The 16,863-nt window shown below is 28.9% G+C and overlaps 1 protein-coding gene and 1 pseudogene across 2 annotated transcripts; both read left to right on the top strand.

Moving 5' to 3' along the window:
- The first annotated feature begins 5,855 nt into the window (after positions 1 to 5,855).
- On the top strand, positions 5,856 to 12,982 carry LOC117907658 (annotated as a pseudogene).
- Positions 12,298 to 14,761, top strand: LOC117907167 (probable disease resistance protein At4g19530). Of its 2 annotated transcripts, none has more exons than XM_034820605.1 (3): positions 12,298 to 13,158; positions 13,253 to 13,761; positions 14,429 to 14,761. In XM_034820605.1, exons 1-2 carry the CDS (start codon positions 13,093 to 13,095, stop codon positions 13,757 to 13,759), a joined length of 573 nt encoding a protein of 190 aa, XP_034676496.1. In that variant the 5' UTR covers positions 12,298 to 13,092; the 3' UTR covers positions 13,760 to 13,761; positions 14,429 to 14,761. The 2 variants fall into 2 exon arrangements, with proteins under 2 accessions (XP_034676496.1, XP_034676497.1); XM_034820606.1 differs by lacking the exon at positions 14,429 to 14,761 and adding an exon at positions 14,362 to 14,408.
- Positions 14,762 to 16,863: the final 2,102 nt, after the last annotated feature.

Here is a 16,863-nt window from a genome sequence, read left to right as displayed (position 1 = left end):
GCTAATTTTTTTTGTATAATTTATGTTTATATAAGATAATTAGAAATTGTCTGCATAACGTCTTACTATAAGATAATTATGAGTATAAATTATCTTCATAGTTTTTAGTTATGAGATTAAGTAAATAAAAATTATAATAATAAAACCAAAATAGGACGAAATATCACTTTTTATATATGTTTTGAAATCAAAGTGTTTGAAGAAAATATGACCATATATCTTTATAAAAATGGTTTAGTGTTCAAGCAAGCAAAAACTCTCGTGGATGAATTTTTTTTCTTGTATTTCCGGTAAGCAAGAACTCTTGTGAATGAATTATCTTCTCTTTTTATTGTCAAAATGATGTGTTGGTAACATGTTATAAAATAAATGTAAAAGTTAATTGAGAACAAAGAGGAGAGAATAAGTTAGTTCTTCGTTTTTGCTTATACCCATATGATAATAGTACGAACATTCTAATACTGTTATTTTTTACAAATTACCATAAATATTTATAACAATTTTTATAATATAGTTCTAAATATTGGACCAACATTTCTTTTGCACAAATTTCTTAATCTCAATCATCTTCCTCTAAAAGTAAGCTTCCTTCTTGGGATTTTGTCAAAAAGGAGGAAATCAAGTTGTAATTCGTTTTTGAAATTACAATATTATCCTAAAACTCCTTCCCTTGTTTTGGACAATGATAATACTTTTAATATTTTGGCATGATGGAAAACACATCTAAATAGGCTTCTCGTGCTTTCTACCATGTCTTTGGTTCTACTATATTGCATGAGAAGCATGTTTTAGCATCAATGTAGTATAAGCACTCATGTGTACAAGAACTTAACACATTAAGGCAGAAGAAAAAATGCAAGCAAATATGAAATTAATGGAAATTAATTCTAGCAAGAATGATGATGCTGATTTACAAGCATGTACAATTTGATGTACTTGCATATATAATTTGTAATTTACTTTAATACCTATAATTTCTAGAATTAATAAAATTAATGAGGTGTTAATTTAAATTGATGTAATTAAATCAATATTTAGTTCATAAATTGATTTTATGAGGATGAGTATTAATTATTAAATCAGAATTCTATTCCACATACTGATTTCTTATAAGATTGATGGTAATGGAATCAATAATCAAGTCATAAGTTGATTTTACAAAGTTGAATATTAATCAAATTAAGATTATATTTCACCAACTCATTTAGTATATAGTTAGTGTTCATAAAATCATGATATTAGAATCAAGATTTTATTCTATGAATAGACCATTATAAAATTGAGATTGAAGAAATCAGGATGTTACTATATTGTGTCTCAAAGTTATAATTGATAGAATTAGAATCTGATTTTTGGATTTGTACAAGATTGATGCGGGTAATATCAGAATTTATTTCATAAATTGATTACTATAAGATATGCATTAATGAAACTAGAATTTGGTTGTGCAAATTAATTACTAACGATGCGAATAAAATTATAATTTTATATGTAAGTTGCATATTATGAAGGCAATATTAGATAAATTCGGGTTTATTTTCATAAGTCGATTATTAAAAAGTTGAAATTAGCAAATCACAATTTTAATTAATAAATTCATAGGACATTAAAAAAACATATGATTTTATTCCATAAATTAATTTTAGTGGAATTCGTATTGAAGAAAAAAAAAATTTGTCCTTGAAATTGATTTTATCCTATAAATTAATTTTAGTGAAATTGATATTGAAGAAAATTAGAATTTGTTTAATAAATTGATTTTTGTGTTATTTTATTTTTTATATGAATATCCATCAATTAAGTAATAAAATGTGAAAATTGTACCAACTTACTTGGTAAAGAGTTGATGAATTTTTAGGGCTTGCTGGGATGACTAATATCCGTCCCATTGAGTAATCTTATCCCAAATGCATTCCGATTTGAACCTCAACCACTTGGGTTTTTTTTTTTTTTTTCCTTAATTTATTAATTTATTTTCAGAAAAAATTATTTCTCGCGGCTCAGCCGATCTAGAAGCTTCACCCATTTCCAAACTCAGCTATTGGCCATAGTCCAAGTGCTCCACTCGGGCGCTTGAGCCCACACCCATCACCCAAGCCCATATCTATGTTAATGACTAACTTATGGGCTTGTTCGGCTTTCAGGGGAAAAAGCCATTGAACAATGAGATTTGAACCAGGGTATTTGGAATGGAAATATCAAAAAGGCCACCAAGCTAAGCCTATGGTTTTTTCAGAAACAAAAATAAATAAATAAATAAATAACTATGTACACATATGTTATTGCAAGATTTAAAATGAATATAAAGTTTTACGATTTATCAATGATATTTAAATAAAAAAACTAATAATTTGAAGATAGTAAAATATATAAGTATTGAAATTCAAACAAACTTAAATAATAAATATGATCTTAATAATTAAAAATGATACATTTAATAAAACTAAAATTGATAATAATTTAATAAATCTTTATATTATTTTATCATAATTTAAGCTATCAATATTAATGACAATAAAATGATGAAATGTTATACCTTTGTTAATTTTTATAATTATTTTTAATTTTAATAATATATAAATTATATTTTTAATGATGCCACAAGTTTCATTATAATTCAATTATCCATTTGACTATTAAACTATGGTCCAATTTTGAAAACATCCGATATAGAAAATAACTGCATGAGTGAAGGAATAACTATGGATGACTTTTCCCCCATTGCACGTCCCTATGCGTTATTTCCTTGTTTTTGAGTTGAGAGATGGTCCCCACACGCTTTTAGCAAGGTGGCATCTAGGCAACTACAAGGTTTTTGCGGGAGAATTTCACACCTAATGATGAAAAATAATAAGGAATTGAGACAATTATTTTCCATGAGCTCTTGGGTTGCTCTCCATGAAATTATTTTCTTGGCTATAGAATTGCTGAGGCTTGTTTGACTTAAACATTAATGTTTGGTTTTCCACACTCTCGAAAATACGAGATGCTTTAACTTTGTCTTAAATTAAGAAATGAATAAAAAATATGTCCATAAAATTCCAAAATTAGAACTAAAATTCAACCACATAAACAAATATTTTTGTCTTGTAAATATTCAACTTCTCATGAAATTAAGTTTCATAAATTTTTGTAAATTCATTGTAAAAAAAAAAATAATCACTAACATTAAAATCATAAAATTTGGATTAAAAATATATTTACTATAAATTTTCAAATTAAAATTCTAAAAAAGCGTATTTTAGTTTATTTAAGAGAGTTATAGTAAACCAAACTCTTTTTTAATTGATTGATATTAAAATTAAATTTCTTATAAAATAATTTTTTATTTTAATTATTTAATATAATAAATAAGAAGTATTAGAATTATATTTCTTTATATGATATTAATACAAAAATAAAAATGATGATGTAATAATTAATTTATTTATTTATTTTCACTAAGTATTTTTCATTCTTTTTTCACATTTCTATCCATTGTCTTTACAAACTCATCCCCATCACATAAATTTTTCCCCTCATAACTAGAATATTTATAAAAATATTCTTAGTACATTTCCTTATCCAATAAGGAAATTTAATATTGCAACAACACATCAAGGAAATATTTCATATAATATACTTTATAGAAAGGAATTTGTATTAATTAAGAATTTGAAACGCTTATCAGTAATAATATTATTAAAATATTAATTTGTTTAATTTTATGAATGTTTTATTAATTATTAAATCTATTTATTTTTAATAATGATATAATTTTATGTTATAATTAAGATAAAGATATTTGAATATTAATATTTTTTAAAAAATAATTTATTGTATTTCCAAATATCTAAAAATAACAAAATTTATTTATTTTTTCTTATTTATATAGTAAGATAATAATTTGAAAGCTAATAATTTAAAAGAACAAAGTAATTTAATATGTTTTGAAATATCCCAAAATCACACAATTGATTACAATAATTAAAATTTTATAATATTTAATGATGTAATTGGTTAGTAAATTGGTCATTGGTTAATAATTTATCTCTTCTTATTTTATATATTAAAGATATGATATTTGAAAAGAAAAAATAATTTAGCATATTTCAAGATATACCTAAATAGAAAAATTGATTACAATAACAAAATATTGGTTAATGATTATTAATGTAATTAATAAATAAATTGGTAATTGGGTAATAATTATTATTCCTAATTATGCTTAACATTATTTAAGTTAAATTTCATTTATTATGATTGATTTTTATGTGGTGCATCTTTATGTTTATGGATTTGTTAATTAAATATGTGTTCATTGTTGAAATTAATTTATTAATTTCTTATTCTTAATTTGAGGAAGGATATCAAATCTTGCTATTTTATTTTTCAAAAAATAATTGGAAAAGTTGATTCCTTCTAAACTTCTAATTGAAGAAAAATTTATTTTGATGATTATTGGTTGATTTTAGTTTTGTTAACTGTAAGTAACTAAACTTTGAAAAATGATGGTAAATTTATTTTTAATCCAAATTATATGATTTTTAATGTTACTGTATTTTTTTTAAGGACAGAATTTATAAAAATTTATGAAACTTAATTTCACAAGAAGTTGAATCCTTATTAGACAAAAATATTAGTTGCATGTGGTTGAATTTTAATTTCGGTTTTGGAATTTTATGGACATATTTTAGATTCATTTCTTAATCAAATTAAGTTATTTTTATTTGATTTTTATTTTGCGTAAAAATTTAAAATTTTTAGATTTAAATTTCTTGATAAAAATACCACCTATTTCAAATTAGTTTGGTTTTTTAATTAACATTTTTTCTCATTTACGGTAAATTCATTTTTCAATTCAATTACATGAAAATGAAATTGAGATAATTTAATTTATTTTTGTAAGTCAATAATTATTAATTGCATTTGCATGTTGTAAAATTTAGAGGTTGAAAAAACGAAAGGGAAAAAAATAAAATTAGAGAAAGTTAAAACATTTCTTATTTTCCCAAGTGAAAATCAAATATGAAATAGGGCTTAGCAATTGTATAGCCAAGAAAATAATTGTCTCAAAAACCTTGTAGTTGCTGAGATGCCACCTTGCTAAAAAGAGCATCTCTCTCTCTCTCTCTCTCATATAAACACAGAGTCTTGGTCAAAAAGAAAAGCGTCAGGCTGACAGAGAGAGTCTTGGTCAAAAAGAAAAAGCGTCAGGACACAAAGTGAATTTTATTTTAAATTTTATCATTTTTAAAAAGGACTCGGCGAATCATTGATGACAAAATAGGGAGGGTGAATTTTAAAATTGTATCCCAAACCTTTAATACACAAATTATCAAGAACATTTTTTCACTTATATGTGAACATTAAAGGACTATAAAATTTATATATAATAAAATTGTTATTAATAATACTATTACAAGTTTAAATTATTTTTATCAAAATCATTCTCAACAAACCTTTAATATGCTTTACTCCTAATTATTATTATTGTTGTTGCAGTGGTTATAAATTAATTTATAAGTTAAAATTTTAAAATTAATATTTCTAAATGTAAACAATAAAAAATAAGAAAAATTGATAAAATGTTGATTACTGATGGTATGGGATTAAGGAATGAAAAAGCTGCAGCATAGTCCAAAAGTGAGAAAAGAGGCAGGCAATAGCAGTCAGTGTTGACTTTGATGTCCACCTTCTTTCCTGGCCTATTCACCTCTCACAGAAAGAAAATGCACCGGCCTTTCCATGAAGCCTCGCCCTTTGTTCCAAACACAATGCATATAGGCATTAACAAAATTAAAAACTAAAAAGAATAAGATAAAATAAAAAATATGAAAGTTCCTTGCAAGAGGAAGCTCCTATGTTAAAAAGGTCGAGAGAGAGAATCTTCCCATGACGACCCAAAATTTTCTTAGTGTCTTGGAATTTGGGACTCACAACCAGATAGCTCCCAAGAATGGATTCTTCAGGCACCTCACGTTCTTTACGATATCGGAGATGGGATGTTTTTTGAGCTTTAGAGGGGAAGATACCCGCTTCAATTTTACGGATCATCTTTATTCGGCTTTGAGGACGAAGGGCATCAACACCTTTAGAGATGATGAAGGACTTGAAAGAGGAGGAGAGATTCAACCTTCACTCTTGGAAGCTATTGAAAATTCATTGATTTCTGTTGTCGTTTTTTCGGAAAACTATGCTCATTCAAAATGGTGCTTGGATGAGCTTGATAAGATCATGCAGTGCAGCAGAGAAAGGGGCCAAAAGTTCTACCAATTTTCTACCATGTGGATCCGTCTGATGTGCGGAAACAAACGGGAACTTTTGGAGAAGCATTTGCAAGATACGGAAACGTCACTGAGGAGAGGGTGCTGAGATGGAGGGCGGCACTGACCGAAGCCGGCGGTCTGTCTGGATGGCATGTGCGGCATGGGTATGTTATATAACTACTCCATCTCTTCCGTTTTGAGTTGCTTTTTATTCATTTACAACTCTATGTGAATTGAGCTTTCATTGACAACTCAAGTCACAATTATGTTTGATTTTTAAGTGTTTGGAAACTGAGTTTGATAAAATCGGGTAAGCATGACCAAAATTAACTGAGAGTCCGTTCTTGGCATCCCCATTGCTCACTTCCTATATGCTTGTTTACATATTAGAAATTTAGGGCGTCCAATTAGCAATGCTTTTTTGTACTTGCTTTTAAAAATTATTTTTAAATTAAAGAATAAAAAATGATTTTTTAATATTTTCTAAAAAGAAATAGGATTTGGTAACTCGTCTTTATATATCAATTATTTTAAAAGTAATTTTACTATTTAAATTTTATCAAAAAATTGTGAATTCAATTTTTATGATATCAATGAAATTTAGTTCAAGTCTTATTAAACTAAAAATAGTTTTCTAATTATAAATAAATTAAAAATAAGTAGTTTTAGTACTAAATAATGAATTCTATATATATATATATATATATATATATACAAAATGATAGTATTTTAGTACATATTATAAAAATATGATCATCTTTCTAAAGCTTAATTGATTTTTTATTAAAAGAAATAATAATTTAAAATTAATAATATTTTATTCAAAAAATTTAAAATAAATAAAATTTAATATTTAAATATGTAAAATTTTTTATCACATCTATATATTTACCATTCAATTAAGGACATAGTATTTTGGATTAGTTTTTTTTTTTTTTAAAAAATTTCAAATTATCTTAAAAAGAGAAGTTCAATTAAAGAATTTATGATATTAAGTCTCAATTTATTAAAAATTTTTTTAATAAATAAACTTTAATATTTTTAATATGTAAATATGTAAAAATTTTATTACATCTATACATTTACCATTTAATTAAGGACGTAGTATTTTGGATTAGTTTTTATCTTAGTTTTTTTTTTTTCAAATTATCTTAAAAATGAGAAGATTCATTAAAGAATTTAAGATATTAAGTCTCAATTTATTAAAAATAAATAAAGTTTAATATTTTTAATATTTAAATATGTAAAAATTTATTACATCTATACATTTACCATTCAATTAAGGGCATAGTATTTTGGATTAGTTTTTATCTTTAGTTTTTTTTTTTTTTTAATTTCAAATTATCTTAAAAATGAGAAGATTCATAAAAGAATTTAAGATATTAAGTCTCGATTTGGATTTTATTTACCTAGCAAGAAAAATTGGAAAATATGGTTATGCGCTTAGGAGAAACAGTAAGTTATAACTTATTATGTATTAATTTTGGTTTATTATTTTTTATAGTACTTGCGTCTATTTTTGAATTCTATTAAAAATCCATTTTCCAACGACAAAACTCATAAAAATAAAGTTATGTATGAAATATAAGTCATTTTGGATAGAATTTAGATCGTGAATTTCCACTACTAATTGTGTTGTGTTTTGAATTCTATTTTTTTTTTCAAATTGATAAACTTGCTAACAAATTAAAGAAAAAATGATTCTATAGATTAATTAAATAATAAAGTCATATTAAACTAATTTTGTTTACAAATTTTTATATTAATTTAGTTATTATTTGAGTTTAAATTTATTTTAAAAAATTACTAAACTTATTTATGAATAAAAAAAATATGAAGTTTTGCTTGATTTGAAGTTCATTTGCTTGGTAAAAAATTAACAAAATTTGTTTTCTATATTAGTTTTGAGTTTTGTAACTTTCCAACATTAATTGGATTGGTTTTTGAGTTTTGAATTTTTTTTTAAATTAATAAATCATATATATCAAGTACCATTTGATTTGAAATTTATTTATCTAAAGAAATTTAAAAGTTAAAGTAAATTCAAATAAATAAATAAATAAAGTGTAATTAAAAAGGAATCATATTTAAAAATTTTGATATTGATCGGTGGAGAGAGAATAACAGAAGAAAGACATCTATCGGACTTTGTTCATTTTTTTATTGTTTTCTTTTTTAAATTACTTCCCAATGCTTTTCTTTGTTTTTATAAATATGTAAAAATAACTTCTATTACTTGTTCTCCAAAATTGTTTTTTATTTCATCTTATTTTTAAAGATTATTTCTAGAGAATGACCACCAAACTGACCATAATTTTTTAAAACAGGGTTTTAATTTCAAAATAGAAAAACATTCTAAAAAAATGTTTTTGAACAAAAATTTAACCAGTTTTAAAAAATTAAAAATTTACTTTGAGTGATTCTTGAAAAAACACTGTTTAATGGAATCTTAGTCAATTCTTTGTATTCCTGATTGCTCACCTCCTATATGCTTGTACATATTCAATTTTAAGATCGGTTTAGCACTGTATTTTTATACTTATTTTTAAAATATATTTTTAAATTAAAGAACAAATACCATATTTTTTAGTATTTTTAAAAAACAATGGTACTTGATAGCTTGCTTTTAAAATCACTTTTCAACAAATAAAAATAAATACTCATTTGGATAAATTATTTTTAAAATAATTTACTATTTAAATTTTGTCAAAAATTTGTGAATTCAATTTATATATAATATTAATGAAATTCAATTCATATTTTATTCATTATTAATAGTTTTATAATTACAATTAAATTTAAAAACAAATCATTTTTAGTACTTTAGTATTAAAATCCTTTCATATATATATATATATATATATGAAATGATAGTATTTTAATATATATTATAAAAATCTGGATCTCAACATCTTTCTAAAGAGAAACTAACAAAGTAATTCATAATGAAGTTTAGTATGTGAATTTCTAATGTTTGAGTTCACTAACTTTCTAACATTAATTGGATTAGTTTTTGAGTTTTAAATTATTTTTAAAAATTAGTAAATTAAATGTATTAATTAGTATCATTTGATTTGAAATTTTTTTTATCTAATTAAAAATTTAAGAAGTTAAAGAAAATTCAAAAAGCACATATAATTAAGAAAGAAATCATATTTAAAGAATTTTGATATTTATTGGTGAAGAAAGAATCAAAGAAGAAAGAGATCGCATCATACTCATGTGCCTTTTATTGGTTTAATAAAATTATTTTTCCATGTTTTCTTTGTTTTTATAAACATGTGAAAATAACTTCTACAATTGGTTCCTTGAAATTATTATTTATTTCAACTTATTTTGAAAACTATATCTAGAGAATGACTACTAAGCCAACCATAAATTTTTTAAAATAGTTTTTTATTATCAAAAAAGAAAAGTGTTTTTAAATCACATCATTAAACAAACTCCCATTTAGCATTCGTGGGTTGAAATGATCCTTATCTTCAAGGACACGATCCACTATTCAAATGGAAATGGTCAGGAAAATTAAAGGCAATGAAAAATAGAAACAAAAATCAAATATGATAGATATTATTTAAAAATTTCTTGCGTTATCAAAAGCTCCTCATCATTTATTGAAAAAAAAAAAAAAAAGTTGAAAATATGATCAAGGAATAAATATAGAGTCCAATATATTGTTATTTATTTATTTCATAAAGAGAGCCTCAAAGGGAAATATATATATATATATATATATATATATATATATATATATATATATATATATATATAAAGCATCAATTCTTTTGGATAGACATGTGCTCTGCCCATTCCAGTTAGTCATATGCGTTTTGAGTTTTGTCTCCATGATAGTAATATTGATCAGAATTAGGCATTAGGATAAATCAATTGATAGCATGACAAATATTGAAATTAAACATCATCAATTTATTTTTTTCCCTGCCTTTCTTACAATTAATTTGTGGTTCGTATATTGTGCTTTTTATTTGGCAGGTATGAATCTCAGATTATTCAAGGAATTGTTCGAGGCATTTCGAAAATGCTGATCAGTCGTCCTGAACTCTTACATATTGATGACAACCTGGTAGGAATCGATTCCCGTTTGGAAGAAATGTCGTCACTATTATGTATGGAGTCAAATGATGTTCGAATGATAGGAATACATGGAATTGCTGGAATAGGCAAGACTACCCTCGCCAAAGGAATATACAACCAAATTGCTCATCAATTTGAAGCTGCTAGCTTTCTTTTTGATGTTGCACGGGTAGAGGCACACCATGGATCGCTTGAATTACTAAGACAACTTCTAGCAGATATCCAAGGGGAAAAAATTGCACGCATAAGCAACTTTTGTGAAGGCATTAGCTTGATAAAGAAGACGCTTTGCTCTAGAAAGGTTCTTATCATTCTAGATGATGTTAGGGCTTTGACTCAATTAGGATTCTTGGCAGGGGGCCATCACTGGTTTGGTTCAGGTAGTAGAATTATCATAACATCGAGAAATAAAGGTTTACTCAAGGTGCATGAAGTTGATGGATTATATGAGGTTCAGAAATTAAAATTTAAGGAAGCTTTTAAACTGTTTAGTTTGTCTGCGTTCAAGGCAGACCTTCCTGACCATAGGTTTTGGGAGCTCTCCGGACATGCATTAAATTTCTGTGATGGACTTCCGCTTGCTGTTAAAGCTATGGGATCTGTCCTGTATGGTAAGACGGAGCTTGAATGGGAAAATACACTGCTTAAGCTACAAATAGTAGGGGACAGGAGAATCCAACAAATGCTTAGAGTAAGTTTCGATGGACTGGATAGCACAGAAAAGGATCTATTCCTTGATATTGCATGCTTCTTCAGAGGGAAGGACTCAGATTCTGTTGGAAGAATACTTGATAGTTGCAACTTCTCTGCAATTGGAATGAAAGTTCTCAAAGATTGTTCTCTCATTAGTATTTTAGACAACAAGATAGAAATGCATGGTTTGATGCAAAAAATGGGTTGGGAAATCATTCGGGGAGAATTTCCTGGACAACCTGGCAAATGGAGTAGATTGTGGAATCCAGAAGATGTCCATGCTGTGTTGACACAAAAAACGGTAAGAGACAAGTGCCTGAACTTATTTAAACTTTTAAGGCATTTAATTTCACTTAAGAAGTTGCTTATGTATATGATTTTAAGCATTTTGTGCTTCACTTATCCCTGTTGTTGGTTTTAGGGACAGAGGCAATCGAAGGAATATCCTTTGATGTGTCGGCATCAAAAGAAATACAGATTACGACTGAAGCTTTTAAAAATATGACAAAACTTCGACTCCTCAGGGTCTATTGGGATGGACTTTCATCATATGATTCTAACACAGTGCACCTTCCCGAAGAATTCGAATTTCCTTCCTATGAATTAAGATATCTTCATTGGGATGGATGGAGTCTGGAATCGTTGCCGTCAAATTTTAATGGTAAGAAACTGGTTGAACTCAGTTTGAAGCATAGCAGCTTAAACCACCTTTGGAAAGGGAACAAGGTATGATCACTACTTATTCTCAATAAATTTGAAGTTCTTCCAAGAAAATTTATTCAACAATTTTTATTTTATTTTTATGTTACAGTGTCTTGAAAATTTAATGGTCATGGATCTCAGTCACTCTCGATACCTGGTTGAATGTCCGGACGTGTCTGGTGCACCATCTCTGGAGACACTAAATCTGGATGGTTGTACAAGCTTGCATGAGGTGCACCCATCAATTCCTAGGCTGAAAAATCTTAAGATCTTGAATTTGGGAAACTGCAGGATGCTTCACTATTTTCCCAGAATCATTGGATTGGAAAAACTTGAAGTTCTTAACCTCTCAGGGTGCTCAACACTTGAGAAGTTTCCAGACATCGAGCCAATATGGAGTCTTTATTGGAGCTTTATTTGGAAGGCACTGCTATCATTGAACTTCCCTCATCGGTTGGGTATCTCCGAGGGCTTGTTTTATTAAATATGAAAAGCTGCAAAAACCTTAAGATCCTTCCTGGCAGAATTTGTGATTTGAAATCCCTCAAACTCTCATCCTTTCTGGCTGTTCAAAACTAGAGAGACTTCCAGAGATCACGGAAGTTATGGAACATTTAGAAGAGCTTCTTTTAGGTGGAACATCTATAAGAGAGCTGCCCCGTTCAATTCTTCGTCTCAAAGGTCTTGTGTTACTGAATCTGAGAAAATGCAAAGACCTCAGGACTCTTCCAAATAGCATTTGTGGTTTGAAATCTCTTGAAACCCTCATTGTTTCTGGTTGTTCAAAACTCAACAGATTGCCAGAGGACCTGGGAATGTTGCAATGCTTAAGGAGGCTTCAAGCTGATGGAACTGCCATAACAAAACCACCTATCTCACTTGTTCAATTGACAAACCTTACAGAGTTATCATTTAGTGGATGCCAAGGATCAACATCTAACTTCTGGATCTCGGCCCTTATATACAGGTTACTCCATAGAGAAAATTCAGATGGGATTGGTTTGCAGTTGCCTTCTTTGTCAGGTCTACGCTTCATAGAAAATTTAGATCTAAGTGACTGCAATTTAATGGAAGGAACAATCGATAACAAGCTTTGCCACTTGGACCGTCTGGAAGTATTAAATCTCAACAGAAACCATATGGTTAGCATACCTGCAGACATCAGTAGACTTTCTAATCTGAAAGTTCTTTCGGTGAGGCAGTGTGAGCAACTTCAAAAATTCCGAAGCTTCCACCAAGCATAAAATTATTAGATGCCTGTGATTGCACATCCCTGGTGTCTTTACTGACTCCATCTCGGATAATAAGCCCACAAAACTGGTTGGTTTCCACTTGGCTTCGTCCTGTGGAATTCATGCTATGGAATTGCTCCGGACTATATCAGGATCATGTGGCAATGGCATTAGAGACACTTCATCAGGTCTCTCTCTCTCTCTCTCTCTCTCTCTCTCTCTTTCTTTCTCTCTCTCTCTCAATGGTATTATTATATTAACATTATAAACTGCATGGTGCAGAAACTTTTTCCAGAAATAGGATACAGTATTGTGATTCCTGGAAGAGGGATTCCAAAGTGGCCCTGGCATGAGAATATGGGAGCTTCAGTTTCAGCAACCCTGCCCCCACATTGGCTTGACAATAACTTCTTGGGGGTTGCTCTATGTGCTGTGTTTGCACTTGAGGAGGGCGAAACTATTCAGCGGCCTGGTGAGATTCGCTGTAATTTTGAATGCAGGGAAGGGCCTTGTTTCAGTCATTCCATCACTTGGACACACAGTGGAGACCGAATTGTTGAGACGGATCACGTGTGTATGATGTATCAACCTCGCCGTCAATTTGTGAAATCAAAGTCTACCTATGCCAGTGTGTTCAAGCACATCAAGGCTTCTTTTAGTCTATCAGGGGCATCGCATGAGGTGAAAAAGTGTGCGATCCGTCTTATATATGCCCCAAATACAAGTGGTAACAATATGGAAAATTTCCGAAGTGCCACCAGGAATGGCTCCGTACGCCAAAATAATTAATGGTAAGTCACCTCTGTTTCTCTCCTCAATTCCGTATGCCAAAGTTATTGAAGCAACTGAAATTAATTCTTTGGGAGGATTTCTATTTTTTTTTTAATTTTCTTTTCTTTTTTCTTTTTGCTATTTAACAAAATATTGAATGTGCTCAGCAACATTGTTCTGGATTTTTAGGATTTGAGAATTTGAAACCCCTACACTTGAAATTCACTATTTGGGTTAAATGTCTGAACAAAGGAATTGACCATTTTACACACTATGGACTGCTAAAATACCTCTAATAGAGTAATCAAGAATGACACATCTGGGAGAAGATTAACGTTTATGAAAGTTGATGTCCTTCCTTTTCTCTCCTCCTTCAGCCAATACTCTAGGCATCTAGGGGCGATCACACACTATTTTTACTATAAGATCAGCTAAAAGCAAGAACAAGACCAGCTATAAGCTGCATTCACACACTATTTTTATCACCTTCCCCATTATCACACACCGACTTTTCTTAGCTATAACTTCAGAGAGTGATTCATGCTTACTAAATTTTCATTTTTCAGTTTGAAACGTTTATCTATTTTAATAATTGGATTCCTTTTTGTCTTCTTATTTAGACATAATATATCTGAAGCCGCAGAATTTATGCCCCATTATCAGTGATTTCTGAATGGTATTTTTCAGATTTACTACCTTACAATTTATGGGGCATCTCAACTTGGAATGGTTATTCAGTCAGGAATTCCCACAATATGTGCTATGATTACGGTAAGTAGGACTTTTTGGAGAAAAATACAGACAAAATGTTCGATAAATGCAGCTAAGAAAACCTTTGTGGTGTTTGGTTTAAATTTATTAAATATAGTAGTATGGTGTTACCTGCAAAATATATGCTCTTAACTGTACTTTTCTGGAACATTGATTCATAGTTTCAAGGTTTTGCTGCTAATTTGTGCATCTAAATAAAATTGTAGTTATCCTTTTGGATTTATTAGGAAAACAGAAAGCCTTCTTGTTTTTTGTTATAATATATATAATTAGGATGGAATTAGGATGAGGGTGACACATCCCAAACATACCCAATTGCCATCCTAATTAAGCATATCTCACTACTTTTTGAGTTTTATTTTCAGATTAATGTTTAAGCTAGTTGCCTTTGTTCCATGACATTGTCATCAAATTTAAAATTTATTTTCAATCTTCAATGCATCCATTTCATCCAAGGAATTTCTTTGAGTTTTAATCATTAATTTCCATTCCATAAATAAATAAATCCAGAATTTTCATATGATATTTCAGTAAAATTCAATTACTATCGATATTTTCATATATGGTTGGAAAAGATTTTAAGATTGTTTGCAATATTTTTGCAGTCACTATAGGTTTACCTAAGTTAAAGCTAGAGTTCACCATGACCATTGGCTTAATTAGCATATATATCCCAAGCCTCCTTAGACCATATATGGATGGTTATTCCCTAAAATATGTGAAACACCTCATTGTGAGGTTAAATTAACCACAAGGCACATCACTACTAAAATTCAATTCGGATTATTGAACTCTAATCCAATTCTAAAAACATTGAGAGAGATAATAAATGCATGAACGAAAGAATAATTATAGACTAGTTTGCCTCCATTGAAGGTCCCACACGTTATTTCCTTGTTTTTTATTTGAGACAAGGTACCCCACATGCTTTTTTATTCTGACCAAGACTTTATTTTTCAACTTAATTATGTACCTTTTAGCAAGGTGGCATATAAAGCAACTACAAGGTTTTTGCCAAAGAATTTTGCACCTAATAATAAAAAATAATAAGGAATTGAGACAATTGTTTTCCATGAGCTCTCGGGTTGCTCTCCATGAAATTACCAGCTTGTTTATTTTCTTGACTACTGACGCTTGTTTATATTTCTTCTTTAAAACTTAAACATAAATGTTTGTTTTTCCACTTTGGAAAATATAAAATGTTTTATCTTTGTGTGGACCCCGTATTTCGGTTTATACGCTTCCACTCGATGATGATTTTTATTTTGAAAATGATTTTATTTATTAAGAAAATGACTTGGAGTCACCGTTTATTTTCGTTTTATTTTTCAAAGGGTAAACAAAATAAGAAAGAAAACTCTAAATGTGACTCCTTATTTAGAAAAAAGTGGTTTATGAAAAACCGGATCAGGTTTGGAGGTTAGGTTACTTATTGGGAAGGTACGATAAAGACCGTAACACCCCTCTAAATCCCTAAAGTCGGGTCTCTACTAATAAAATGAAATTAATATGGCAATCAATAAGAAAATCAATGGATACTCAAATCGATCATGCTCATATGGGAATTAGAACATGCATAGAGAAAGACCAGAATGGGAGTGGGTACGTACTTGGGCAAAAGCCCAATTTACTTTGCATGAACCAATTCCAATAACTCCATTTTTTTGGAATTACAGGATTAAGTTCATGCTTATTTTAAAATGCTTTAAAAACGAGAAAAATGTGGAAAAGACTTGCCGAATAGAAAATGGCAATTTATTTTATTGAAAAATGAGGTTTTGGAACCTAAAAAATGTTTTAAGGATGAAGAAAAATGTGGAGTTGTGATTATTTAAGAAGACTAAAAAGGTTATTTGAATAGAGGGATTTAGGAAACTATTTTCAAAACCAATGATGGTGAAATAAGAGGTGACTCGTGGCCCAAGGGTGACCATTCATTTGGTACACCATGCACAGATCATTTTATTCTGGGCTCACCCCAGTACATAATCACAAACAGCATCTTCATAAGTTGCCTCGAGATCATCACTGGACAGTTTTACATCAATTCTAGCCAGCGGTAAATTTAAGACCTCTTCCCGAAAATGTGTTGTATCCTCATAGCGTGCAGCAAGACAACAGACATGGACGAGTTTCACATCATCTGGCACACAGCATCTCAATGCATTGAAGCAACCTCAAATTTGTCAACAATCATATATTAGGGCAGCTTCTTCAAATATATGAATTCGAAGTGTATCATGTCGTTGCTCTGATTATCGCATCCCGTTTGAAAACAACTTATGGAAAAAAAAAAAAAGGACTTTTTGCTTAGGATCAACATTTTTTTACAGCCATTGGGATTATAATAG

This window comes from Vitis riparia, chromosome 18 (assembly GCF_004353265.1).
Source record: "Vitis riparia cultivar Riparia Gloire de Montpellier isolate 1030 chromosome 18, EGFV_Vit.rip_1.0, whole genome shotgun sequence".
Taxonomy (NCBI): domain Eukaryota; kingdom Viridiplantae; phylum Streptophyta; class Magnoliopsida; order Vitales; family Vitaceae; genus Vitis; species Vitis riparia.
This window is presented reverse-complemented; position numbering and strand designations above follow the sequence as displayed.